Source organism: Porites lutea, chromosome 4 (assembly GCF_958299795.1).
Source record: "Porites lutea chromosome 4, jaPorLute2.1, whole genome shotgun sequence".
In the NCBI taxonomy this organism is placed as follows: Eukaryota; Metazoa; Cnidaria; class Anthozoa; order Scleractinia; family Poritidae; genus Porites; species Porites lutea.
The window spans coordinates 27,648,345-27,676,161 of NC_133204.1; the positions used below are offsets into that span (position 1 = coordinate 27,648,345).

Consider the following 27,817-nt stretch of genomic DNA (forward strand, 5'->3'; position numbering starts at 1 on the left):
TGTCTTGAATCTCTGATTTTGTCATTTACGTGTGATTTCTTTACTCACTTTAAGTTCCATAGTGGTTGAGGCTGAGTAATTGGCAAAATTAAACAAAATGAACTGGACTGCAGTGACACAGCTCCTTTAACTTTGCAACTAAAATTGCAAAGCAAATAGAATTTATATGGTCAAAAGAAGATTCATAAACAATAAAAATAAAAAGCAAAGAATGAATGAATAAATAGATCAATAAATAAAGAAGTAAATAAACATATAAATGATTAATTGATTATGCAAAACTTTCCCTCTTATTGATGGAATACGTTATATAATTAATTTTTCCAAGACGTGGAGACTGGGGGACGGATCGAACTAAATCCTAGAAAAGCAGTTTAACATTGAGAATTGTTTTAAACTTTGTGTAAAGTCGTCACTTCACACGCTCTGTTTGGTTTAGATTTGTGTTTGCTTCTGTGATGCAAACGCAGTTGTGAAGTTTCGATCATTTGATTTGCAGGTGGTAATCACTCTAGTGCAGCTTTGAAAAAAAACAAAAATGAGATTCAAACGCGGCACAGGACACCCCCATACACAATCTGTGTTTGTAGCCGATTGTTCTTTTATAGTAAACAGGGACACCCAATGACTGTTTTTTATAAAATATCTGTTCGGAGAAGCAAATATCGCCTAGAATGTTCTATTACTTGAGGACGGATAAAAATTTCTAGATGATCGTTCCATTCATGTACACTTTTCGAAGCTTATCAAATAAATTACCTACGATTTTCTTAACTTTAATTTTTGCACTTTACTTCCCAAGTTACCCTATTTTTCGTAGAAAAAAGGAACCTAAAATTTTCGGATTCAAAAATTTGATGGGGAGAGGAATTAGAAAATGTCTCACTTCCGTTATACGGCAAATTTCATCTAAAATGTTCGGGAAAATTATAATCAAGCCCTTGTAATTTCCAAAAGACTGAAGTTCCCCTAGGGTGACCGAACAGATACAAATTTTACAAAGCCGCCTAGAATGCTTTTCTTGAGCTCTAAAAGTCCTTTGGATAGCCTTAAAAGTGTTTTCAATGTATTTAGGACGAAAACGTCGTTGGATGGGGAGGTCTTTATTTATAATTATTTGGAATTGTTAATGAATTTTCTTCCAGTGAAAGGGAAGTCGTATTTTTAATACCTTAGGGTTAATGATTACACTTCTTGCCTACAAACTTCTTTGCATGTCCGTGGTAACCCCTTTTTAACAAAATAGTCTCAAAAATGAACAGCCTTGTGACCACTTTTACCGACTCACAAAGGGAAAGGGGTTTTAATTAGCACGTGATAGTCTACTACTGTAAAAGTGTCACAAGACTGTCTTCTTGACAAGCGCGTGATATTCAACTTTTAGAAATGGTAGCAAGCCAAAATAAGAAGCTACTTTTAGCCTTAATTGTCAATACTGAACATTTCCAAAATACTTGAACATTTTTTTTTCCAGAACAAATAAAAAAATAAATAAAAACGCAGGTTCTTACTCCGGTTTTCGTCTGCCTACATTCTACGCTAAATAACAATGCAAGAAAACCATATAATCTTGGAGGATAAGGCCTGCTCCAAGTACCAGGCAAAAGCCTGGTACAGCGTACTGGAGCGAGAGTGACAAACAGCATACATTAACAAATATATATAGCTACATAGCACAATAGATAATTAACTAACACCAATAAGGGGTGATAATACCAACATGCCCAAGAAATAACACGTAGAAAGTCATTATCTCCTATACTCCGTACCGGAGATAATTTGCATTCACACAGTACTGCAACACGTCTGTATATGACCCTGAAATAAACGATATGTGCAGCGCAGCGCTTGGGTGAATATTTGTTGTGATGCTGTCACTCACTTCACTTATTTATTTAAAATTCATTTGTTATTCATTTTATTCATTTTTCGCCCTAAATAAATGTCAACAAAGCAATATAATTTTTTTATTCGTTCACCATGGACGTTAGTCATACAGTCAGCAATAAGAACTTAATTTTTTGCATTTTTCTTCAGAACATTATTAATAATTCATAAACAAAAAACAAAAGATATTTTATGTTTATTGAGTGTCAGACACGGCTGAACTTTGCGTGCAATTTTTTAGACCATGCAAAATAACCCAAAAATAACAGCGCAAGAATAAGTTGATCTATATCAGAGATTTTGAAACCGTTCAAAAAAAACTCGCAGTCGTGTATTATCAGGTGTAAAAACTCTCAGCTTCGCCTCGAGTTTTTAAACCTGATATATAATTTACTCCTGCTCGTTTTTAAGTAGTACATAACGCCTATCCGCTTACTTTTAACCGAACGATTGCAAAACTGACAAGACAGAACATCATGGTTTGAAAGACCCCTTAAAAGAAGTAAGTAAATGCGTATAAAGTAGTAAAGAATAAATGAAATAGATAATTGACAAATAAATAAATAGATTGCACCTTTAGTCTAGACCGATTTCTCGGTTCTGGGCCGTCACTCAACAAATGAGGCTTGGGGGCTCGATGCATTCAACCAAAAATTTACAAAAAAATTCCGGTCGAAATTTTATGTTTGAATGCATAGGCGCTAATGAACGCGAAATGGTAAATGCTGGGTCATTTAAGCCCAACCGATTTAAGGCCGGAATGACCGGAAGTTTGGCTCTGAGAAGAAGAAATGGTCAAATGGAACCAGATGAAAAATAGTTATATTCAGATCTTACCTCAAAGGGTCACTTTTCTTTGAAAAGTTTGCATTTCGACCGAACCCATCCATAGTTTTTAATCGAAATTACCCCGACATTTTAATTTTAGTTGATTGGGTCGAGGCTCGAGATTGATCAAATAAATCATATATTACACAACTGTGGTCGCGCATTTCAGTTTATTGCAAAAAAAAAAAACCCATTTACTAACTTAGTAGCTGAAAGGATGTGCTACCTTAGAAAAATAAATGATGAAATGTCTCTGTCATTTTAAACACTATTTTTTTTATGGATTTCCATTTTGTGTTTCGCCCTCGCATTTGCTTATTGGACAGTGGAGCTATTTATGGTTAAAAAAAAAAAAAAAAAAAAAAAAAATAGAAAACCGCCCCTGAAAAATGCAAAGGCTATAACTTAAATTCTCCAAAACATGACACGTTGGGCTTTTCAAATGAATAAGATCCCTATCATGATCGTGATTGTTAAAGACAGCAAGGCATATTGTCAGTACACTTCTCCTCCCCACCCTCCCCTATTTGATGTGTCTCTTTTCTTCACCTTTTATCAGTTTTTATTTTGATTTTGATTTTTTTGTTTTCGTTCTTTTGAAATGCAGGTAAGAGTAACTAAATTTTTTTTGACAATTTAATTTGCGAGTGATCTTTACCTGCTTGGCCGTTATTTTGAATGCAAAACTACAATCTATAATTGGGCATGAAAAAATGTTAGCTATTCAATATCACGACCTTATCCCACGCCGAAAAGCTTATTGTGTTTTTGTATTTGTTTAAACTTCGTAGCGCAACGCTCATTGATATGCAGAAAGATCGTGAATGGGTGTGAGGTAGAGTGGACTCATCCGTGACAGAGCTTTCTGGACTCGTGCTTGGTCAGTATAGGATTCTGAAGGATGTCATTCTAAACGCGCTGTGCTTCTGTAACCAGCTGAAAAAATGTTGAAAGTCACTGTCCAAAGAGCTTCGGATCTACCTGACGTGGACACTTTTGGCAAAAGTGATCCATACGTCAAAATCAGCTTTCAAGGTAGGGCCGAGTCCGTTGAACTCGCTTCAGTTCATCTACGGAACTTCATGTAGTTGTACAACTTGCAAGGGGCGCGGTTAATTTACTCTTTTACCTTGGCTGATAAAAGTAACTCAAATTAGCGGGCTGTGCAAGGTGTAATAAGTTACGTTAGTCTCAAAACTTCTAATGATGTTTAACTCACAAGATTGCTATATTTTATTAGAACGGTGCATAATGAGACTTATTAATATGCAAAGTGTTCAAGCATTTTTCGTTGCAGTATGCCTAATTTTAAAGTATCTTAGAACTATGAAACGGCATAAACTGGTTTCCTTTTCGTTAGTCTAAATAGTGAAAAGAGCTTAAAGAATCATCAACATTTTGTTTTTGAAAAGCAGTTTGTCGTTCTCCGTAGACTTATGAAGCTGTTTACAGCTTGTATTGAATTTACAAAATCAACGAAGCATTACAGACTATGCATTGATAATGATTCTCTTGATAGAACACAAAAAAGAGTTTTCAGCTGTTTAATCTAGGTTCTTTTAACTTCGAGGTTTGCTGCAAGTACAGCAACGTTTACATATTTACGAATGGCCTTATAGAGTTTTTCTGAATGTGCATTTCCTTTCCTACACAAAAGAGAGCAATATTCGTCTGATATTCATTTAAAGCCGAGTTTAACCGTAGGCATTTTGGGTTTAAAACCCAAACCCTCATTGTCAATTGACTTGAAGTATTTTAATTTACAGAGCAAACGTTGTACTGACATACGCTATCTTTCCCAAGCAAAGTCTTAGCGAAGTAGTTGAAAACTTATATGGAAAGAGTATTTTAATATATTTGATAAAGAGGTTAATTCTTGTCTAGATACTTCTGGTTTCGCATCATTTCCCAATTAGCATGCATTTATTCCACCCATTGAAAGCGTCAGCTCTTTAACTCCAAATTCTTTAATTCAATTTCTATCGGCTGTTGATCCTATATGCTGAAACAGGGAAAAATACTCTCCTCACTTTCAAGATAAATTTTGGACTTGTTAAGAGCGTTGTTATGAAAGTTTTTTTTTAAGGCTTTGAGGTTTTCAAGACGGCAGATATGTCCTTTAAATTCATCCTGAAAACGGCCATATATTGTCGAAACTTCCATCGCAGTATAAGGAAGTAAATTGTTTGTTCGCAAAGAGGATTTTTGCGTTTTTCATCTCAATAAATTGTATGTTATCTCCATTGCAAGTCAGGAAGAAAAGTTACATTACACTATCAACGGTAAATAGTATTTTCGTGTTACCTCGTACTAAGTTGTGCATGGACGTATTCTCGTGAAAACATTAATTAAACGAGAGGTTAACAGAGCGTAAATCGGCGGATATGTATGCATAACGACTAATATATTTATGTATAAAGCTTCGCAGAACCGTTATTATTTTCTGCGCAAGTCGAACAAATTTTAAAAGCTGAATGTACCTGTATATAAAAAAATGCAAACAGGAAAAGTGGTTCCAGCAGATTTGTCACCAGGTTTTAGCATAAATGAAAGGCCAATCCACAGTTTTAACGGTACTTTTTATCAATTCTCTATCTAAGCAGCCCAAGAAATGGTCATTCCTCGGGGGGGAGGGGGGGGGGGTACTGCCATATATGGGCTATGTAGGTGTATATGCCGCTGTGAAGGGTATGGTTTTCAAGCAGTTTACTCTAGGATTGTGTATATAAATCAGAGCGTTTGGGTCTAGAATAGGGTATCATTTTTCAGGAATCTGATCAGTTGGTTGGTATAGGTTTAGGGCTCCAGGGTCCCAGCGGCACATCCCTAACCAGAAATTCCCAAAGTACCCCCCCCCCGGGCCATTCCTAAACAGACTACCTAAAAAAACCTTACTTCCTTGTTTAATAGCACCTTTTCTTGTATGCCCCTGCTGAACTTCACCAAAAGAGTGTCCTTGCATATACACTAATGAATATTGACTCTTTAACTGCAGTCGTAACAAAACAAACTGGACGGTTAACCGACCTTTATTCAAATTCTCTGTTTCAGTGCTTTTTTGCTCCTCTATTTCTTCTCTAGTTTTCTTTTCCGATTTTTTGCAAGTGTTAAAGAACAGGAAAAGACGATGAAATGTAATGTAGTGCAATCCAATGACTTTCAACTAACAACAATGCAATAGTACACTATCGTATTCTTAAGAGGAAAAAAAAAATCAAGACACTCGTCACGCACATTGCAGGGACACTGATTTTTGATTATTGTTGTTGTTATTGTTATTATTATTATTATTATTATTATTATTATTATTATTTTATTATTATTTCTTTTATCACATTCTTTGCTGGTGTTCTTTTTGTTCATCAGCCGGGTGCAAACCATGCACCTAGAGCGTCAGTCACTCAAGTCAATCAATCTGTTCATACACTGAGCACCTTTCTGAGGATTCGCGCAGATCCCAGCATGCAGATCTTTTGAAATCTCTGTCACAGTAGCTCTCTCTGATACTTTCTTGATGTTTTCTACCATGCCCTTCTTCACTGTATCAAGCGCACCAACAACCACAGAGATCACTACGGTTTTCATATGCCACATTCTCTGTATTTCTAGTTCTAGGTCTTTGTACTTGCTTTTTTTTTTTCAGTTTCCTTCAGTGCGATATTTCTATCTGGTGGAACAGTCATATCAATCAGTTTGCAGGTGGAATTCACTGACTCTTACTATCTGTTTGGTTGTTTTGTTCATTCAATTCATTTTCAATCTGTTGCTTGATGTTATCTAGTTCAATTTCTGTTAGTTTGTGTTTTTTTCAATATATCTACGTTGGTTCATCAGTGCATTGGCTGTTAGATTGGACCTTTCATTTGGGTTTCTTTCCCTCCATATTCTGAATGTATCTTTTGTTACACCTTCATTGGGGTCCGCCTTTGCCTTGTAATAGCAGAACATGACTTCAATGTAATCCTCTCGTGTCCATTTCTGTCTGGTGTTTCTTCTATCCGTGTTGGTACCTGCCCGTTCGGGTGTGGAAGGACCCTGTTGGGAGAGACTCTCAGATGGCTTGGCCGCCACCGCAGGTTGAGAGGGTAGATCAGTAGGCAACTTTTCGACCTCAGCCTGACCACTCTCTGAGCGACGCGCTCTTTGTTGTTGTTGTTGTTGTTATTATTATTATTATTATTATTATTATTATTATTATTATTATTATATGTTTATATATATACACATATATATTTCATTATTTTAACCGATTTTTATTATTTATTTACGTACTTATTTTTAAGCAAATGCATTAAAAAATAAAATAATGATGACAACAACAATAATAATAATAATAATAATAATAATAATAATAATAATAATAGTAATAATAATAAACCGAAGGAATGTGACACGCTGGAATGAAATATTAAGCTGTATATTGAGCTTTCTTATGATATTCATAGGTATCAATATAATCCGCTTTGTGAATCTGACGAGACAAAAGTCCATTAATTAGGGGGAGAGGGCGTGTACTCCTTGTAAACCGTAGTGTTTTGACTTGGCTAACATTTTCTAGCGCTTCTTTCTTTCTATTTGTAGGAAATGAACAGAAAACTGAAGTTCAGGATAACACATTGGATCCAGTCTGGAATCAGGTTTGCTAATGTTTTGATTTTTTCCTTCAAAACTATTTGGTTTCACGTCTTAGTTGTACAAGAATGTACAAAAAAGCGTGATGTATGATATTTTGTTTTATACTTTCGCGTCGCAGTCGTAGTTTCGTAAGGTGCCTATTGCGATCAACGGAAGCTAAAAACGTAACCGTTGCTATTGAAAAGCACAGTAAAGCGTACTTTGTTATCTATATTTTTACAAAGATGTTCTTCGATCGCGGCTTTATCGTAGAAAAATGCGCGTTGCATTAATGTAATTGAACCCTGTTTTGTGACGTAAACACTAAGGGCATACTTTATCGCAATTACAGGATTTACAATGGGATCTGGCGGGGAAACCCTTGTCCCCCGACGATATGCTTTCAGTTCAGGTCAAGGACTATGAAAAGGTCAAGATAATGAGAAAGTAAGTAGTTACGCCTTTTCCCCTATTTTCAGAGTTTCAGTTGAAAAGTGATTCTCTCTATGGGCGGATTTCCACTATCGCGTAATTTTTACCTACGTAAGTAAAATAGAAGCAGTGTACACTGTAAATCAGAAAGATCTCTTTTAGCCCTAAAAATAGGGCCGTTTCGGTGAGTAAACTACAGTCCTATTTTTGAGTCTAATTTGGCTCCCTTAAATCAGTGCCAATGCAGTCCAATTAGCTAGGGCTGATTTGGTTCCAAGGCTGAAATAGGCCCTAGCGTGGGCTGGAATAGCCTTTTGATTGAGCTTTCTTGACCTAAATTGTGCTCAAACGGCTACAGGAAGGGCTGAATCTGACTTTGGCCAGCAGGGCTGAATTGACACTTTGGCGCTGAAACAGATCTTTTTAATTTTCAGTGTATGAAGGGCCGCGCGTAAAAAGCTGAGCGAGGTTCAACTTTTACGTTTACGCGCGCCCTCTCTTACATCGGCTCCATTTTATTTACGCACGTGAAATTGTGAAATTTCTGCAGACGTCTTTTTTGTCGCACGTTTAAACCAAGTCGTCGATCGGCTTTTCAGCAAGATCGTCGCATATCAAGAACTTTTTGCGTAGTAACATTACTAGGGAGCTGGACAAAAAACGACGAGGAAGATGGAAACAGGAAGTCAAAAAACAACAACAACAACAGTTTGAACGAATAGCACACTTTTGGCAGATCCCTTTATCATCATCTTTGTCAAACTTAATTGGGAGGATAGCAATGCAATCGTGGCTTTTTTCGTCAATGGCGATCGTCGTGACTTCCATTTCGTCGGAAATACCAATACAGAGGCTCAAAAGATAATAATAATAATAAAAATAATAATAATAATAATAATAATAATAATAATAATAATAATAATAAAAAAGCAAAACAAAAAAAAGGACGGGCTTGTCAATCATACAAAAAGCTGCTGATATTTTTAAGTTTAATATTTTAATGCAAAGTTTTACCAGGGCCGTCTTACTTTTGGTAGAAATTAGCGTGTATTATGAATCACAGAAAGAAGAAAAGGAAATAGGCCATCTCCGAGTTGCTTCAAGCCTCTGTTTAAAAGCGAAGCTAATTGTGAAGCCATCGATATTTGCACTTAGTCTCCTTGAAAGTGAGAGTTTTGGAACTCGGAGATGGCTCTTTGATAAATTGCACAATAGATTTAAAATTGTGTTTTTTTTATAAAACGCAACATTTTCCCCTTTGTTCCTTAGAGTTCTGGGAAAAGTGGAAGTGCCTTTAGGAGAGCTTCTTTCAAATAAAGAGATTGAGAGAACATACGACCTTGTTGATGGCAAAAACAATCCTACCTTGGTAAGGAAAGTTACTGTGTTAGAAAATAATTGTTTGTTGAACTTGAACAAATTAAATAAATAAATGAACAAATAAGTAAAAAGTGTTAACCATATCGCGGTCCTGACATGAAAACGTTCGCCCCATGTAAAAGAATCCAAGACAGTCTTGGATTCTGGATTCCCCGCCGTGGATTTCAGATTCCAGGTACTTCATTTTGGTCTTACTTTGTCAGTGGAACCTAGATTGCGGATTCCATTAATCGTTGGTGAGATTTCTGATTCCTTGAGCTGTATCCCGGATTCCAAACCCAGAATTCAGGGTAAAAGGATAAATTTCCCAAAGTCTGGATTCCAGACGCAAAATTTCCCGGATTCTGGAATCCGGACTCCCTTACATGGAGCGACTTTATTAAAAATCAACATTGATAACATAAGTAGAGCCGTTTTTCCTCTTATTTATTTTCATTTGTGTTTGTTTGTTTGTTTTTTTGGCGACTGGAAGGTTCATAAGAGAGCCGTAGGATTTTTTCGGGTTTTTTTCTAAGTATGTTGTTTGATCTGATTTAACCGCAGGGCAAACTTATGCTGAAACTTCAGTACCAGGCTCCACCTGGGAGTGAGCCGAGTGGAGGTGGCGAAGAAGGGGGTGGGGAAGAGGAAGCTGGAGGCGAAGAAGGCGATGAGGACGAAGAAGAGGAAGAAGGTGGAGAGGAAGGAGGAACACCCGGACTACCTGGGCAGCCTAAAAGAAAGCGAAAAAGAAGGTGGGAGGCGAGGATTTTTGGCACTGCAAATTCTCTGATTGCTTGTTCACTTCATGGAATAAGACAATTATTCATTCAAAATAATTACCTGTTTCTTATTCCTTATTTTTTCTCGTCTTGTTTTGGTCCACACGAGTCCGTTGAAGCTTATAAATGCATACACTTGTGTGTTTTACTCACCTCGGTAGTTGTTTCGTGACGTCGTACATAAAAGTCACCTTTGTCGTAGGGGGAGGTGTGTTATTTTATCTATTTCTTTAATATACATCCTTAGATTTCTTAAGATAATTTTCATCGTACAAATTTACTGGCCATAATCTCGTCGCTCTTGTTGCAGGAAAAGATCTCGACGGGGTGGTAGAAAATGGTCAACCAAAGTCCAAGACTTTCAAGTAAGGAGTATTCTATCCATGTTTGTTTACTTCTTTTGTCAAGCCATGATGTTGCTTCCCTTTACTATTTTTCTATTTTCGTTTACTTAGTTTGTGGCTGTCTCTCCCCTACCCCTCCGCTACGAAAAAAATATATCATCACCATAAACAAATTTAACTAAAGCGGTCAGGGGTTAGCCACGGCCATACATTAGTCCGTGTCAAACAGCAATGTCAACATCTTAAAGGTGTTGTTTTAGATAACAGGTTTATGTAAAGCTGCATAGCATTCCGTTTCCTTTTAGATTCGCGTTAGAGTCATTGAGGGTCGTCAGTTACTAGGCAGCAACATCCATCCCGTGGTTCGAGTTACCGTAAATGGTCAACAAAGAGAAACAACAGTGAAAAAGTCCACAAACAAACCAGTATACAATCAGGTTAGTTTGCTTTCCTCGCATCCTTGCAGTTTTCAAAGGAGTAGAAAGCGCGGTTAAGATGAGTCTTTTATTTATTTATTTATTTATTTATTTATTTGTCTATTAATTTACAGGCAACTTTACAGGCCACTACGTAGATAACAGTGAGCACAAGTGCTTATTTCACAAGAATACTCACATCTACACGCCCACTCCACACCCGCACACATTTTTCAGTTACAAATTCCCTTAGACTTACAACAAGTAAACAAATGCGTATAAAAATTTGAGGTCGCCTCTCATGGTGCTATCTTTTTTTTTCTTTTTTTTTTTTATATAAAAGGTAGATAGTTATGGTTCCATAAAAAAATACTAATAATTATAATTATTTATATGATGATGACATATGATGATGTGTATAGGAGTTATAGGAGCTGTAAGAGCTAATACCCCATTTTTTGAAATGAAAGAAGAGTTTATTCCTCTCGTTTGCTGTCCGGACGCTTCATTTCAAAAGCGTGAGATGAGTCTTGTAAAGCCAGTTGGTGGCAATGACAAAGTTGGGTGTGCAAACTGACTTCCCATCAGGCCTCTTCCTTATTGTTTCTCTTCCTGTACACTTTTCCTCAATCCATGGCCTACCCTCATATTAAGTCGTAGTCAGTCGTTGTTTCAAAAAAAGAAAATATCGGTTCATTGTCGCTCTTCTTTATGATCCCTTGACGTAAAGATGGTTTTATTAATTTGAATAATGAAACGATGTTGTCTATTTATTGCTTTATTTATTGCTTTACAGACATTCTTCTACAACTTCCATCTTTCTGAAGCCGAATTGTTTGATGAGCTTCTTACCCTTGAGGTATTTTATCTTGCCATTTATGCAACATGCGATATTTTATCCCGGGGGTACTCATGGGAATTCCTCGTATGGGTGTGCCCCTTGTTCTTCAAATCCTGAACCTATTTCAGACCAAAAAATATGTCATCTTTCACAGCCATTTTTAGACCTGCCCTCTAAAATTCATACCCGTTTTCAGACCTCGCCTCTAAGAAATTATGTCATCACCACTTCGACTTTAACAGCAAGAGAAAAGGTTTCTTAAAATCCACGATGAATTCGAATATTTCTCTTTCTTTCCTACTCATTTAGAGTTGAAACGATAAACATCTCATACATTCCCGTTGTTCCCTCGAAAAAAATCACCAATCAATTCTTTTTTTTTTTTTTAATTTTCCTTTTTAGGTCTTCAACTCCCGAAAACTTCGCTCGGATTCGCTTTTGGGTTCATTTGAGGTGAGAGCAACCGGATTTTCTCACAACTTCCCTGAAAATGTATTTCCACTAGAGACACTCCTAGCCCAAAACTTTAGCACATGTACTAACGCGCATGGTTTTAATTCACAGTGCGACATCGGTGGCATTTTCGAAATGAAAGGTATACATTTTTTCACGTTTTCATTTATTAAATTCTGTTATTTTTTCATTGATTCATTCACCCATTCATTCGTTTGTTGGTTTATTAATTTATTTTTCGTTCGTTCGTTCATTTCTTTCTTACGGCTTCACTTTTGGTTATATGTAGTATAGCGTAATACATGCGAAATATCCAATCAGACGCAATGAATCACAGCAAGATTTTTTCTTACCAAATTCTCTTTCTACAATAACCAATGACGTTACACGCCCCTCAAAAGTCAAATTTTCGGCCTCTTAATAGGGATGACGTAACTACTCATTGTATTTGATTACTCTTTTTCAATTTCTTGCCCTGTGTTTGCTTCCGGCTCGTTAGTTTACCATGTGGACATGTGCATAACAATTCAAACACAAGTTTTATCCTTTTAGGCCACGCCTTCGTTCGCAAGTGGGTTCTACTTTCAGCGCCAGCGGATAAAGATGAGGATGAGGTTTGATATCTGTTTTCTCAGTGACAAAAGCGGAGAGCTTCATTTCAATTTCTCTTGCAAAAATTAACAGCTTCTGTAATAAATATTCTGTGTTTTTATTAAAGGAGGAAGGAAAGTCTAAGAGGTCACGCGGAGGCGACAGTCCTGCAGTAAGCAAAAACAAAATTCTTAGTTATTTACCACTAGGTCTTTTCCCTCATACTTGGTTGAATTACGGCAACAATAAATTTGCTTGAACACTTAGTTCAGACAGCTCTTTTAGGCGGATCTGTTAGTGAAGCATACATCACGAGCTTGCCTGGTTGCATTTCTTTTTTCTGGTCCAACAAAATTCCACTACTGAGTCTCTATATGAGACGAAGGTAAAGACATTAAAGTAGCACTTTTTTAGTTTCATCACGGATACTCATTTATATTACTTGGTGGCAAAGTAGTTTTACTTATTTACCTCAACACTAACAACTAACAAGATTACAGACAGGTCGTCCTTTCTGACTCAATTGTTTGTTGATAGAAATGCGTTCACAAACTATCCCAGTCCTGTAGCCTCAATTTAAGCCGTCGCTTGTGGGATTTGCGCCTCAAAGAGAGGACTGAAATTCAGGCTACCGGTGCTGGAAGCTGTTTTAGGACCTTAATTCATGATTGGCAACATTATTTAGTATTTAATCTCCTATTTTTGACATTAAAGGCGTTTAGGTAGAATTTACTTTGCTGTAACTACCTTAACGTAGACCAATAAGCATAATAATTTACGGTGTCATTGTATTTTTAGGGCTACTTAAAAATCACCGCGATGGTTCTTGGTCCAGGAGATGAACCACCGGTAAGTAAAAATAATTATTCCTTGTGTATTTGAAGTATATTCCATTGTCTGTCAAAGTGAATTGTACAATCATAGCATCATAACAAAAACAAACAAACAAAAACAACAAAGGGGACGAAAACACTATACTTCTTTGTCGGTGAGCGACCTACTATAGCCGAGGCTAGAAGGTGTTCGATTATTCTTGTGTAACGAGGCGGTTTTGTATGTATTTAATTTGCATCATGAAAAGCGGAGGTGCAGTCTGTTCACTGTTGATAAGTGTCACGTTGGACCTTCAGTCTTAAGATCTTACAAAAAGATCTACGACCTTATGTACAATCCCATGTAGCAGTTAATATTCTCGGAATCTCTGCTCCTCCCCTTCAAATTTCTTCAATCAGCTCCACTTTCTTCGCTTGATACTTTTCTGCTCCCGTCCACCGTTGATGAAAACCCTACTCTGTTCTTATCTTTATGGTTTGTTCGTTTCAGCTTAATATTGCTTTATTTTATTCAAACATGAGTGTTTATATATTTGTTTTTTCGTTCTCTTTTAGCCTGCGGCGAGTGCAGAACCTAAAGATATAGAAGATGATATCGAGTCGTAAGTATTACCTTTTTGGCGTTCTCTTGTTTTCTTTTTAGAAATTTCCCGATCGCAACCCTCCGTTAGATTCTCGGTACTGAACAAATTCTTTCGCTAATAATTGATAAATTGATGCAAATCTCTTGTCACCATTCTTAAATTTGCTTTTGTTTATTAGTGGGAGGCAGCGTGGCTGAGTGGTCAGCGCGTCGGACTCGCAATCCGGCGGTCCCGGGTTCGAGTCCCGCTCTGGACACTTGCTGGATTTGTGCTTGGTCGTCCCGAGTTTCAAATTCTCGGCCACGCTTGTAAATAGCCAACTGGTTGCCTTCTGCCAGTTGGGGTTATTAATCCTGTTATGTTGTATTTGAATTATTTGTTTCTAAATATTTGAGTGGAGTGGCTGTAAATTAGCTGACTAGCTAAGTGCACCTTCCACTATAAGCATGCCTTTAACCTTTTTTTTTTTTTTTTAAGTAACTTGCTGATGCCTGTTGGTGTAACGCGACAGTCTGCAGTGTTCACCCTAAAAGTCTACCAGGCCGAAGACCTTCCTCAAAGTAAGAATCGTCTTGAATTATTTACACCTCTCAGTGAATTTCAGCGTAAGGATTAGACTACCGTATTTATTCGAATTAGCGCCCACCTCAAATGAGCGCCCACCCTAAAGGCAGAAAAGGTAATAAGCGCCCACTCTACCCAACCCCACCCCACCCCACCCCCTTCCCCCTCCTGCTCAAACTCAAATAAGCTTCCAGCCCCACTCCATCCCCCTCCCCCCTCCCACCCTACGTTACGATGTCGGACATCGAGGAGGCAGCACCAGAGAATTCACTTATTGACTTGAGTGACAATTAAATTGAAATTGAATAAATACTAATAAGAGGCTTCCGGAGTTTTATTTGTCAGTTTTCTTCAGTATATTTTACAGAAACCTTACTTTGTTACATCTTCGCGTTTTGTTATTACCATTTATTGTTTTGTTGCAAAATGTTAACATACCACACTTGCTGAAAATAGTGAAACTTTTATAAGCGCTCCCCTCGAATAAGCACCCACTCTCAAGGTCCGCCCAGGGCGGTTAATCGAATAAATACGGTAAATATATGAACAAGAGCAAGAAAGCTAATCGTTAAGGCATGCGCCTCTTCCGTCGTTCTCGCTTATTTCCTCATATATGTGGTCGTCTTCTACGAAACGTGAATGAACCCATTTGGGCCGGACCAGGCGGAGACGAAATTTGTTTCTGGTTACCTGTGGGTTGAACTCTGGATTAGCGTACTCTGGATGAACAATTTAACAAACTAAACAATAAAAACGACAACAACAAGCAAGAAACAAACAAAAAAAGACAATAAAAACAAAAACAGAACTCTTTCAAATATATTATGCATATTTATAGATGAATATTTTCAAGACCAAAAACAAATGAAGGAAGCAGGCTTTTTTTCTTTTTTTCTTTTTCCTTTCAGAAATTAAATCTATAAAGTTTTGTTTAAAGTTCTTCTACTTTCATTTGCTTATTCATTTCACCTCTTTTTCAATTGTGTTTCAGTGGACACTGGAATTGGACGAAGCTTTAAAAAGTTTTTTAGTTTCTTTTCTAGCGACGATGAGGTTTGTCACAGTCATATTTCAAGATAGTCATGCAGTCTATCTTCCGTTGTTACGCATTCAACTGTTTATTTTATCGGCCACTTATCGTCGGTCCATATGTTTATTAAGTAAGTTACGTATTTTCTTTTTGCAGAAAGAGGAAGACAAAGGAAAGAAAGGCCTCGTTGATCCATATATGGAATTCAGTTTTTGTGGAAAGAAGGTGACTGACCTCTAGTACCCATTACTAACACTGACACTTACACAACGGTACTCACCACCAACACCTGCTCTACATCACTACTACAATCCTCATAACCACCACTGCCCACCCCTACTACTCGTGAGCTCGAGCAACCGGACAGCAACTACAACTTCTTTTTCCACACCAATTCCCTCCACTGTGGCTTCTTCTATTCCTACAAGAAAGGATAAAGTTCTATTGTTCTTTCTGCCATGGCAGGCTTTTTATACATGTACCGCGGCGGCATACTTTTGTAAATGCTACTGTTAAATGCTACAGATAACGTCATGCAATGTAGTGTAACAGAGTCCTTTTTTATTCTTGGTTCTTTTCCGCAGCAAAAAACAGCCATCATTTACCACGAAAGCAATCCTGAGTTTAAAACTTTTCTCAAGATTCCACTGATGGTAAGATCAGCTACTGGCTACCTTTTTTAAGTTTACTGATCTTTACCTTATTCTTCATAAATGGTGCTTTTCGTTGTTAAAATGAGACGAACAAATTTTGCCTAAGTTTACGTGGCTTCTAAATTTTTGTACTTTTAAGGTGGTTCCGTATGAACGGAGAACCTAAGCTCACAAAATTTCAAACGTAGCCTTAACCACAATAACCCCTCGATTAAAAAAACTTGAGCTTGTCTAACGCAGGAAGGGGATGTACCACTAAGGAATGGCGTAACTGACGTAAACAAGAAGAAGGCTTTAGACTAGGCAATAACATATGTGAACTGCTGAGGATACATATCATGCATATCTACATATTTTGCAGAATACTGCACCCCTTCACCCTCCCCCTAGATCCGCCCCTGTAACATAAACATGCATAATTCATTGGAGAGGTCGGTATTACAATTTCAGCGTTCGAGTGATATATGCCAAGTACATTTTGTCCTGTTCTTGAGTGTCTTATAGCGCGAACAGACGAATTTTTTACGGCTCTGCAACCCGCTTTCACGTAACCGTGCAAATTCTTTTATACCGGTTATATTCTTTTGTACCGGTTCGATTGAAGGAACTTTACACTTAATCTTGCAGTTCCCTTCAATGTGTGAACGCCTCAGGCTTCAGATGTTTGACTGGTAAGTTTATTTCTGACCACGTGACTTTCACAAAATAATGACAAATGCATCAGTTGATAAAATGGTAATGATAATGATAATGATAATAATAAACAATAATAAAAAAAACGTATCTGAAGAGACCATCTATTATACTATTAGCCTTAACGCAACTATCAATTGAAGTTATTTATTGATTTACGCCCTTCGAAAATTCGCCAAAGAGGGACTGAACACTGATCTTATGTGATAATTGCCATGCACACGGGGGTTAATACACTGACTCCAGTTTGAAGTGTGGTATTTGCTCTTTTGCGTTTTAGTAGCATGTAAAATAGTGCAGGTAATTTATTGCTGACGTATACCTTGCCTACCTTTTTAAGGGACCGAGGATCTTCCGACGACTGTATTGGCACCGCTTTCATCAACCTGTCCTCTATCGTAGGACGGGGAGAATCAGATGAAGGTTTGTCCAGCCTCGAGTTATATCTTATTCTTTATCTTGCACCCATCTACCTAAGCAGTTTAACATACTGTCGTGCAGCGTCTACTTGCCGTGTGCAGATCTTTCTGTAATCAATCACATGTAGCTTTGTTTGCCTGGTTATAAAGTAACCCTCCAGTGTCGTCTATTTAATATATAACAAAGAATCTTAATCATCAGATTTAAATCTGTGACACTTTTCAAAGCATTATATGTAGACCGTTAACATTTTTGTCTTGTTTGCAGGATTCCTGCCAACGTTTGGTCCCTGTTTTGTAAACTTCTACGGCTCAACCAGAGAATTTACAAATCTGCCAGATGAACACGACGATCTCAACATGGGAATTGTAAGTGTGGTTACCTGTTTTCACAATCATTTTAATAGCGCCAACCCTGTTTATCTTCGATCGTTTTATTAATTCATTTCTAGGGCGAAGGTTGCGCGTATCGTGGACGTGTTCTGGTCGAGTTACAAACAACTCTCAATGAGAACATTAACCAAGCAACAGGACAAGTGTCCCCTGAAGATATTATTGCGGCACAGGTTTGTCATTGCCAACGAAGACAGTGTGTGCTTGTTTGTGCTTTGTTTAAACGGTCCTACTGTATTTAAAAAAAATCCTTAAGTTTCCTTATTTGTACACTAGGTTTTATATATCTATGTCAACATTTTCTTTCAGCCTTTCCTGAGACGTGAAAAATACAAGCTTTTTGTATGTTTCTATGAAGCACTCATGGTGTCGGAAACTGACGCCCCTGTTGAGTTCGAAGTTAGCGTCGGTAGGTTTTGAACACGTCAACACTCATCAAATATTTATAGTGGATGTAGTAGCCTTTGAGCTTGCACTTGGAGTAAAGTGGGTGGGGGAGCCTCGCTACTCCCCTCCTCCACCCAAAGAGCATACCGTGAAATTCTGAAAATAAGCTCCGGGGCTATATACGCAGGGAAATTTGCGAATCAAAGTCGGCCAGGCTTATACTGGAAGTGAAATTTACGCCTCAAAATCGATTGGGTTAGCGTATAGTTGGAAGGAACTTTATGTGAGTAATTTGCAGAACGTTTTTACTGAAACTCGCCTTGAGGACGTCGATCTTACTAAAACTCAAAAATGTAAGTACTTTGTCTATATGGAACGAGGAAATCCAAGCCAAGAGTTAAGAGTGAACTACGCTAACAGCAATATGTTGTGATACTTTTTACTGCAATCATTTGGCACACGTAATAGTTCTTTGGCAAATGCAAAGATTTATGTGTTACTGTACAGTTTTTGATTTGTTTTATTTTGAATTGAGGCCAATTTCCAAGTACAAGCCACGGGGGCCTTGTGCTTGGAGGGGTGATTTAATGGAGGGTTTTTGCGTTACGAGTTTGTGCGGCTTACATTTGTAGGGTCTTATGCATGGAGGGGCTCATTTTTGGAATTTTACGGTGCCTACAGGTTAGGTTAGAGTTATAGTGATGTCTTCTTGGGAATCAAAACAGCAATCGAGACCTCCGTAAATGAGAGGATCGACTCAAGTTGATCTCAACTGTGGTCTCGGGATAAGTTAAAGGTCCACAAGTTTTACTAGCAAACAAAAAACATGAGAAACCAAACAGATGTTTAGAGTAAGAAATTCGCGATTCTAACTTCAATATTGATTTTGTCACATTCTTTTTCTTAGGAAACTGTGGAAATAAGTTTGACGAGTCTGTGGCACCATGTAACACACCTCCTTGTAATGCTGTTTATGATGGCTGTTATTATTACTACCTCCCCTGGGGTCAAGACAAGCCGTGTGTATGTGTAGAGTGCTCATGGGAAGACATCGCTTTCAGACTAGAGCCTATGAACATCATAAACAGAATGGCCGAGAACTTGGTAAGGGACGGATGTTTTCTTTTAAGGATTATATATGTTCGATCTCAGTTTAAAAGAGATGGTCACTAACGCCCTCTATCCTTTCTTTAACTCTTTTGTTATGTTACCATGAAAAATCCCAAAAATAATTGCCTAAAACCTTAATTAAATGAAACTAAACCAAACAAACAGGACGCAAATTTGTAAACAATACAGTTGTTTTTCAGTACTGAATTGGAACTCATAAGAAGACTGATAAGATTATGATTTCCTCTCCGGCTGTCTATAGTACTAGTATAGAAAACTGGTTGCTGAATAAGGCCAGGGTTCCAATCTTCTCTTCGGGGTGACCTATCTTTCGTATTCTTCAAAACACTATAGTATAGTATTCGTATGGTTTGCTTCTCGAAAACGTTCGGAATTTTCCTACCACCGAGGGAAGCCATTACCAAATTGTCTTTTTTGACCACTTTTATATTTTTTTCTGTAGCGTGAAGCCCTGAATCGACTCAATCAAGCTGTTGAACTATCGGAAGTTAGCGATGACCCGAAACTAAAGGACATGCTGTCGTCATTGTTCGACAACCTCGTCAGAGATTGCAGGTGTTGTCTTGTTGATGCTTATTAAAAACTTTGTAAGGAATATCAAATATGACCTTCATAACAAAAGCAAGTGGTATCAGGATAAAATATTTTCTAAAATATAATACGTATAATGTCGTATTCACAAAATAATCATTTTGAATCAAATTTTCGTACGCACCTCTAAATGTTACTTCAATAGCATTAAGAGTATTTTCCGTATCGTAGTTTTGTGACTGATTAGAAAGAGTCGTCCCTTTTTCTTAACCAATCAGTCATTCGGACTCATAAGCACGATACAATACTAATTGTAAATAAACCGTCACTTGCTTCCCAGTAGATTTAAATCTTTTTTATCCAACGACGTAAAATTTTAGATCTTTCTCACATGACAGAACGGCGGCCATATGGTGTACCAAAACAATAAAACTACAGTTTTGTTGGTGTACTAAAACAGTGAAACGGCGGCCATAAGTCCTGCGGGAGATGAACTCTCTTCTTATGTAAACGCTTCTTGTTCTTGTTCTTCTTGTTCTTGCTCCTATTCTTGTTCTTGTTTTTGTGCTTGTTCTTCTTTTTCTTTTTCTTCTTGTTCTTGTTCATCCTCTTCTACTACTAATATATAGCAATCTATAGCATCAGACGCTGAGGATAATTAACCACCCTCTCACTACTTACTAAAACTGCTTAAAAAAATATTGCTTGAATGTGGTACAACGCCGTCATTCAGTTCTATAACGATGGCTTAATAAGAAATGTCTTTTTTTTTTTTGCATTTTATAGAAAAGAACTGAATCGTTTTCAGCAAGAAATCCCCAAGCTTCCCGGCAAAAGAAATCGTTTGGACACAAAGCTACACCAAATGAGAATAGACGAATTTGTAAGTTCTTTACTTTTATTGGCTTTTGTAAAACGGGTACATCATTATCAATGTGAGTACTTGAGAAGAGTTCTTTAAGGCTAAATTGATCAAGTTGGAAATAATGTGGTATTTCCTTCGTTACAGAACTTCTTATTAGAAGATGTTGGCGCCCTGCAATGGAAACTGCAACCTCCATTAGAAGGGGAAGAGAAAGACGAGGTGGACATGAAAGAAATGCTGTCGGAGATTGCAAGTTTCGCGCAGCGAATTGAGGACTTGGCCATCGAGGTAATCTTGAAAAATTACACGAGTTTTTTCTGGTTTCTCCTTGATCTGTTCATTTTCACTGAATCGCGCTTATTTAGATGTAGTGGATACGTATAGTACCAAGGATTTCCCTCGTAGTTGCCCAGTGTCAAAGTTCCTTTAGCGCGGTTCCACAAAATCTTCTTGGGTCTAAGCGTCAGGTTTTGTTTTGTTTTTCTCGTTTGTCTGTGAGCTAAATTACTAAATCAAATCAGTTATCCCCATAAACAATTACTCCGTAATCTCGGTAGTCAAGTCATTAAAAATCTTCCTTAGGTTAAGAGTCTCCTCTCCTGTGCCTCAGATAAAGTAATGATGTTCTTGTTCACAAAACAAACAAGCAATTAAAAAAATGGCCTGTTAACGTATTGTTTTGTTATTGTCATCATCCTTATCATCGTCATCAGCACTACCTCCAATATCAACATCATTGTTATTAAATTGCTTTATTTTCTTCAGCCTCAAGTGAGCATGCCAGATGTGATTATATGGATGATCAGTGGTGAAAAGCGAATCGCTTATTACAGAATGCCTGCACATGATGTCCTTTTCTCTGAGACTGAAGTTGCGTGTGGAAAATTTTGTGGAAAAACTATCGAACTTCAACTTAAGGTGATATATTAACCAACTTTGTTTGCGCTTTTTTGCCACTCACAATTTTACAGGGCTACAAGCACTGATTTTATAGTTTATGGTATTATCCAAATTAATTTGAATCATTTTTCAAAGTATCATCTTTGATCTAATTCTAACTTGCCTTTGTTTTCACTGTTTATTAGTATCCTGGTAAGAAAGGCCAAGACGTTAAAGAACACCCAGAGATTCCCACAAAACTGCGCGCTGAAATTTGGCTAGGTTTGGAAAAGCAACAACAGTACTGGACAGGCCGGCCCAAGACTGAGGGAGACTTCTGTGTCTATGCCGAGACGGTAAGATGTAATACGAAACTTTTTCGTCCCGGAGGTATGCTATATTTAAAACCACACATTCAATGAACGAAAAGAAATTTTAGACTGAGTTAAAAGTTTAAAGTCTAACGCTATGTTTTCAAGGCTTTCACAACCGAGAAATTAATCAGTGTTTACTAGAAATGTTTTGCCTTAGCTGCACTAACAAGAGCCTGCGTAATAATCTTTTATCAGAGGAAAGGGAATTTTGGAATGATCAGCTTCTTCCACAGCTTCTTCCATAGTTTTTCCCTATCACTTTGTTTATTTATTTATTTATTTTTGTTCTGTTACTTTCAGTACGAGAACGAAGTCAAAATAATAAGTAAATGGACCAACAACAAACTGACTCGCCCTCGTTTTTCTGATGCTGCAGGCGAGGTAAGGTCCTCTAATTTCAACCCTTTTTTTCGGGCTGTCGTGATGTACTTGTAGTTATCTTTTTCAAATGCTTGTGAGCAGGAACAAAACCAAATTTAAAAGCCTTTTTTTCCCTACCAACAGCTGGAGCTTCCCCAGGACAAATTTATTCCACCCGAAGGTTGGAAATTTGAAGGCGGTTGGCAGAAGAAACCAGAGCTAAGGTATTACAGTCGACTCCCGATAACTCGAACCTTTAAGGGAACTCGAAACAAGTTCGAGTTATCGGGAGCTCAAAGAAAATAGCCGGAAAGAAGGAAAAAACTTTTCGTTTTCTTTACAGAGAACATTTTAATAACAATTAATTGTAAAAAAAGTAACATTAAAATTGAACGATACTTCAGATCAGATCGTAACGATAAGATCAAAGCGTGTCGAAAACATAGCCTAAATAGAGCATGCATTTTACTGTTTTGAGAAGTGAAGCTGTTTCATGTTAGATTTGTGACAAACAACATCAGCTTCCACTAGTAAACTACATCAACATGTCAAGGTTCAATATTTTGGACGCCAGTACACTGTTTTTTCCGTACTTTTCAAGACCTCAAAACATGGTTCGAGTTATCGAGGGTAAATAATGTAGAAATGATCTGAGGGGAAACAAAAATTACTTCAAGTTAGTGGGAGTCCAAGTTATCGAGGGTTCGAGTTACCGAGGGTAAAATTACAGTGAATGTATGAGGGAAATCCAGGGGAAATAGATTTTGGTTCGAGTCAGTGCGAGGTTCGAGTTAGTGAGGGTTCGAGTTATCGAGAGCCGACTGTACGTTGTCCAAATTTTAGAACGGTTTGTTGACGTTTGTTTTGTTTTGTTGTTGTTGTTGTTGTTGTTTTTGTTGTTGTTTCTGTTTTTGTTTTGCTTTGTTTTCTTCGTTTTTTTTTTTTATGGGCTGAAGTAATCTATTCGTTCCATTATCTCCCTACTCTGTCTATTTTTTTTTACTGACTTTTGTGTCCTTTTTCGCTTAGTTTGTTCCACGACCCCGATGAAGGTCACAAGGAATTTGTAGTTGAAGTGTTTGAAAATCAATCCAGGAGCTTTCCTGGTGGAGACTTCAAACCAGCCGATCAAAACTGGAGTGATGCGGTAACTTAATGCATACCTTTATTTTGTTCGATTTGTTCACTGTTTAGAGTGGAAACTCAGTAAATCCCCACCTTAGACACTTGAAACTATAAGGGGTTTGGATACAGGTTTTCGGGGCTCGTTTTCGTGGACAAGCGTTATTTATGATTAGTTGATGGTATTTGGGACAACAATAAATGCGCATGTCCACCCCAACGAATCCTTGTCTGCTTGTTGCGCCGAAGCTTATACCTAATCTCCCCTAGAGTTCCTGGATAGTGGTAAATTTGATTGAACTTGGTAGTTGCTGCGGAGCGACCGTAGGGAGCGGGCAGCAACATAATTAGGATTTAAGGGAAATATATAAGGGGCGACGAATTCTCGAATTCATCACTTTTTACCACAATGCATTGCATTTAACCACACTTTTTACCACAATGCATTGCATTCAACCAGAGTGCATTGTGCCACGAACAACTCAAATAAAAACACGGGGAAGTTCGCATCGTTTGCTGCCCAGACTCATAGTTTTCTTTGTAGCAAATTTTCTACAGCACGGTTAGAGGTCTTACCAAATTTAAGACACGCAGGAGTCTTTCAGATGAGTACGATGGTTAACTAGGGGATTGGATTTCAATTCAAGAGCCTTTGACTCGTCCACGTGTTAAACCTGACGAGAAAATGAGCATTTGCTCTTCGACTCCGCAACACGGGGGATATACAAATTCCAGCTTGCTATAAGGTGATGTGAAAGTGAGAGAATGTCATGCCATGCTGTTCTTAAGAACCTGCATGAGCCGAAAATGGATGTGATTTTGACCATTCGCTTCAAAATAACAGCGGAAATCGAGATAACAAAACATATGTTTTGTGTCCTACGTTGCAGACAAGGACGTGTATCGGCGTTTTGAAAAGCATAATTATGCTCTTTCATTCATTCATTACCATGGAATATGCATTTACATTGTTTTTTTTTTTTTACTGTTAATAGCTCGATTAATGCGGCTGGCGATCATCTTGCCGGCGGAAGTTTCATGGAAAAGGCATTAAATTAAGGACTTTTCCCAGAATTACGTAATCAGTTTCTTTGGTGTAGTGGTTAGGTGTAGTCGCGTCGAGCAGATGGTGCCGGGTTCGAGTCCTACCAAATTCTTTTTTTCCTCCTTTTTTTTTCCGTTTTTTGTGTTGCTGTTTTCTATAAATATATAGCTAAATAACTGTTACTTAATAAAGTGCAATGAACACCAAGAAAAGTATCGTGTTTCCAGAGAAAAGATAGTACACCGTACTATCTTTTCTATTAAAAATATGGATAAACAATCTGAATTTCTATCATTTCCTACAATTTACTGTGGGAAAACCAGAGTTGATAGGCACTTTATCATTTTCGGAGCAACGTTCCCACGAGTTCTTTCTATAGACTGATAGTAATTATTCTAGTACTTTCCAACATGTACATAGGACATTCAATGTCATTTTCGATTCTTTTAAGTCCCACTTCCTAACTAATGCCGGTATCAACAGAATGTGCCGCAGCATTACTATCTTTTAGATACCCTAGTTACTTTAAAGCATTGTAAAGCGAAAGTATAGGCGCTATATAAGTATTACTATTATTATTATTATTATTATTGTTATTATTATTATTATTATTATTATTGGTTACTCATGTTCAGTCTGTACAATGCTCCTACTCAGTAGTCCCGCCTTCTAGTCAAAAAAGTCCTCCTGCTACTGAAAAAAAAAAATCAAAATAAAAAAAAAAATCAAAAATACAATTATTATGATAATGATAAAATAATAGTCAATCCAAGCTGGGAGTAGCTGTAGTTAGGGAAAATTTTGTCCACCCCCCACCCCGTGTGATGACTTGCTGTATTGAGTGTATTGAAAGACACCGAAAGCAATCTTATATTTTCTTATCTTGCCTGTTCTTCTTTGTTGTTGCGTTTACAGAATGGGGAGGATGTTCCGCCACCAGCCACTCAGAAACCGCCCCCTGGATGGGCGTGGAAGACGCCAGAGTGGGAGACAGACAAGAACAGAGCATGTGATGCTGACGGTAAGAGACATTGTTCTATCTAATTTGAGTGCCAGCGTTTAAGACTTCTCCTTTGGTGGAGGCATGTAGCCATTTAAGGCTGCCTCTTTTTCTCCGGCTTTACGGAGTCATGGATTATAGTTATAAAATGCAGTTTTAACAAACTTCTGCGGAGTTTATATCCAAGTGAAACCTCTTTGACAGTTACTTCGCATGGTATTTGATATCATCATGGAGTAAAATGGCCCTGGGCTGTTAAAGGACTCCATGTTTAGCCGTAGGCAAATTGTGCTATCTGACATAGCAAAACTATAATTATATTGCATCTTTTCAAAAAACAATATTGTTTCTACCAGACCAATTCTATCCTAAAAAAAAACCGAACACTTTTTTAAGGTATTATGCTCACTTTATGCCCCACCGTCAAGAACTTTGGATAAAAAGTAATGGCCTGCTTAACTTTTCATCTTATCTCCTAATTATGTCTTATAGGTTGGGAATACACTGTTAACCCGACATATGGAGTGTATGGGGCCGTTGTGAAGGCTTATCATATGTTTAGAAGAAGGCGACTTGTGCGGATGAGACAGCTAGTTGATCCTAAGGCGACGAAGAAGCAAGATCAGTTGCAAAAGCTTTTAGCTGAAGGCTGGGGCTACGCACCGTTGTTTAACATGAAGTTTCACGCCAAAGAGAAGAAAATGGATTTCTGTCGTAGAAGACGATGGCTGATGAAGATGGTTCCGATCTCTGGCGAGATTGACGGGTTTTCATGTAAACTGCCTCCGATTCTAAGAGTGCAGCTTAAGAGCAAGGTATTCTTTTCTCAAGTCACTTCTCGACGACAGAGATCCCGAGTCCACTGTGCATTCGTTTGGTAATAAATCTGGAAATAATACGCAGTGTGATGAAAATCTCCTAATGCCGTAGCTTTTTGGGAGCAGAGAAATATAATAAATGAACCCACTATTTATTTATTTATCCATTTGAAACGATCTGGGCTTGTTTTGCGATTCTGTCTTAACCAACGGTTTGTAATTAGGTCTTATCTTTTTGTTTCTGACTTTTACTACTTCAACATATTTGTGCTATAGGTCGTGATAGAAATGACGGCATTTTCCAAATTTTTCTTAATTTTTAGGACAGTGAAAGTGCACTATGCTTGTCACCCAGGATGTTCGTGTCTTTTAAGCGTAAGTATCCTCTTTCTGTATCTTTATTTTGTCCAGCGAGTAGGGGCACATTTATACAGCTCATGTGTGATTTTCAATGCAATCAGTCGTTCTCAATGTCGTGTGCTCACCTAATGTGTATTTCCTCGAAGAAAAGATTATCAACCTTTTTTTTGTAGAACCTCACAAGTACCAGTTATGGGTGTACATTTATCAGGCACGTGATCTCATAGCCAAAGATGAAAGCGGCATGAACGGTAGGTGTTCACGAAATGCTTTGACTTCTGGTTATTTTCATTTCAGTTTACAGCGTATTAAAGGGACGTCAAGGTATATTCAGAAAGAGTCATTTCGCAGACGTAAATTAAACTCGGTTAGTAACGTCTTCGAAGCAGCTCCGATATACTTGTTCTGGGTCCCCAACGGACTCAACGAGTTACCGGTAATTATATACGTTTTGAATTTCCTTTCATCTTGATTGGCTAATCGATGATAGCATTTTTAAAAGGCCAATCGTTGCGCCAACTCTGATCCTGGTACCTAGGCGAGGGCCCAAAACAAGTATTTCAGCACTGTGTCGCAGACAGCCTTAATGACGGACTTAAATTTAGTCTCGTCTGCGGCGCAGGCTATTGCAGACCGTGTTTAGCAGTTTTTCAAATCTCAAAAAAAAAAAACGTCGGAATAAAAGTCGTCAGATTTACTAAGTACCATCCGTTCAGTTCGCTTTTTCGGTGACGCTGAATAAACTAATGCTTTAAATGATCTTAACATTTTTTTCAGATCCTTACGCTAGAGTTGCCTTTGCAAACCAGAGTCAGATCACAAACATTATTAACCAGACTCCTTGTCCTACGTGGGACCAGACCTTGATTTATTCACCTGTTGAAATCAGTGAAGACCCAGCGAATGTGAAGCGAAATCCTCCCAGCGTTGTGGTGGAACTCTTTGACCGGGACAAAAATTCATTGGTAATATAAAATAATGATAATTAATATAAAATAATAAATAAATAAATAAATACAACCTCTCAGTACATGTGTAGTACTTACGTCTTTTTTATACTTCATCGTTGCAGGGTAAAGATGATTATCTTGGCCGCTGTGTATTCTACCCAAAAGTTCGCCTAAAGGGTGTGGAATCTCCGGAAGCCCGGTTATTGTGGCAGAAAGTCAAAAGCGGAGATCAAGATGGCGGGGAAGTTCTTGTCGACGCCGAGCTGTTTTTAGTGAGTA

The 27,817-nt window shown here is 37.8% G+C and overlaps 1 protein-coding gene across 3 annotated transcripts in view; it reads left to right on the forward strand.

Moving 5' to 3' along the window:
- Positions 1–27,817, forward strand: part of LOC140933171 (myoferlin-like) — a 51,727-nt gene that overhangs the window by 1,686 nt on the left and 22,224 nt on the right. The window contains exons 2-39 of one of the 3 annotated variants that reach the window (XM_073382688.1): positions 3,507–3,750; positions 7,297–7,352; positions 7,682–7,776; positions 9,031–9,130; positions 9,685–9,875; positions 10,213–10,267; positions 10,552–10,683; positions 11,459–11,521; positions 11,906–11,956; positions 12,068–12,098; positions 12,509–12,570; positions 12,675–12,719; positions 13,346–13,396; positions 13,936–13,982; positions 14,442–14,524; positions 15,520–15,581; positions 15,715–15,783; positions 16,143–16,211; positions 16,839–16,882; positions 17,245–17,327; positions 17,592–17,692; positions 17,776–17,889; positions 18,026–18,125; positions 19,011–19,207; positions 19,677–19,789; positions 20,552–20,648; positions 20,775–20,918; positions 21,396–21,548; positions 21,716–21,865; positions 22,184–22,264; positions 22,388–22,467; positions 23,273–23,390; positions 25,326–25,431; positions 25,903–26,225; positions 26,552–26,603; positions 26,762–26,839; positions 27,366–27,553; positions 27,661–27,810. In XM_073382688.1, the coding sequence (XP_073238789.1) occupies positions 3,660–3,750; positions 7,297–7,352; positions 7,682–7,776; positions 9,031–9,130; positions 9,685–9,875; positions 10,213–10,267; positions 10,552–10,683; positions 11,459–11,521; positions 11,906–11,956; positions 12,068–12,098; positions 12,509–12,570; positions 12,675–12,719; positions 13,346–13,396; positions 13,936–13,982; positions 14,442–14,524; positions 15,520–15,581; positions 15,715–15,783; positions 16,143–16,211; positions 16,839–16,882; positions 17,245–17,327; positions 17,592–17,692; positions 17,776–17,889; positions 18,026–18,125; positions 19,011–19,207; positions 19,677–19,789; positions 20,552–20,648; positions 20,775–20,918; positions 21,396–21,548; positions 21,716–21,865; positions 22,184–22,264; positions 22,388–22,467; positions 23,273–23,390; positions 25,326–25,431; positions 25,903–26,225; positions 26,552–26,603; positions 26,762–26,839; positions 27,366–27,553; positions 27,661–27,810 (3,825 nt within the window). In that variant the 5' untranslated portion in view covers positions 3,507–3,659. Of the gene's footprint in view, positions 1–3,506; positions 3,751–7,296; positions 7,353–7,681; positions 7,777–9,030; positions 9,131–9,684; positions 9,876–10,212; positions 10,268–10,551; positions 10,684–11,458; positions 11,522–11,905; positions 11,957–12,067; positions 12,099–12,508; positions 12,571–12,674; positions 12,720–13,345; positions 13,397–13,935; positions 13,983–14,441; positions 14,525–15,519; positions 15,582–15,714; positions 15,784–16,142; positions 16,212–16,838; positions 16,883–17,244; positions 17,328–17,591; positions 17,693–17,775; positions 17,890–18,025; positions 18,126–19,010; positions 19,208–19,676; positions 19,790–20,551; positions 20,649–20,774; positions 20,919–21,395; positions 21,549–21,715; positions 21,866–22,183; positions 22,265–22,387; positions 22,468–23,272; positions 23,391–25,325; positions 25,432–25,902; positions 26,226–26,551; positions 26,604–26,761; positions 26,840–27,365; positions 27,554–27,660; positions 27,811–27,817 lie in introns of those variants that run through there. The other 2 variants (XM_073382687.1, XM_073382686.1) reach the window with 2 other exon arrangements.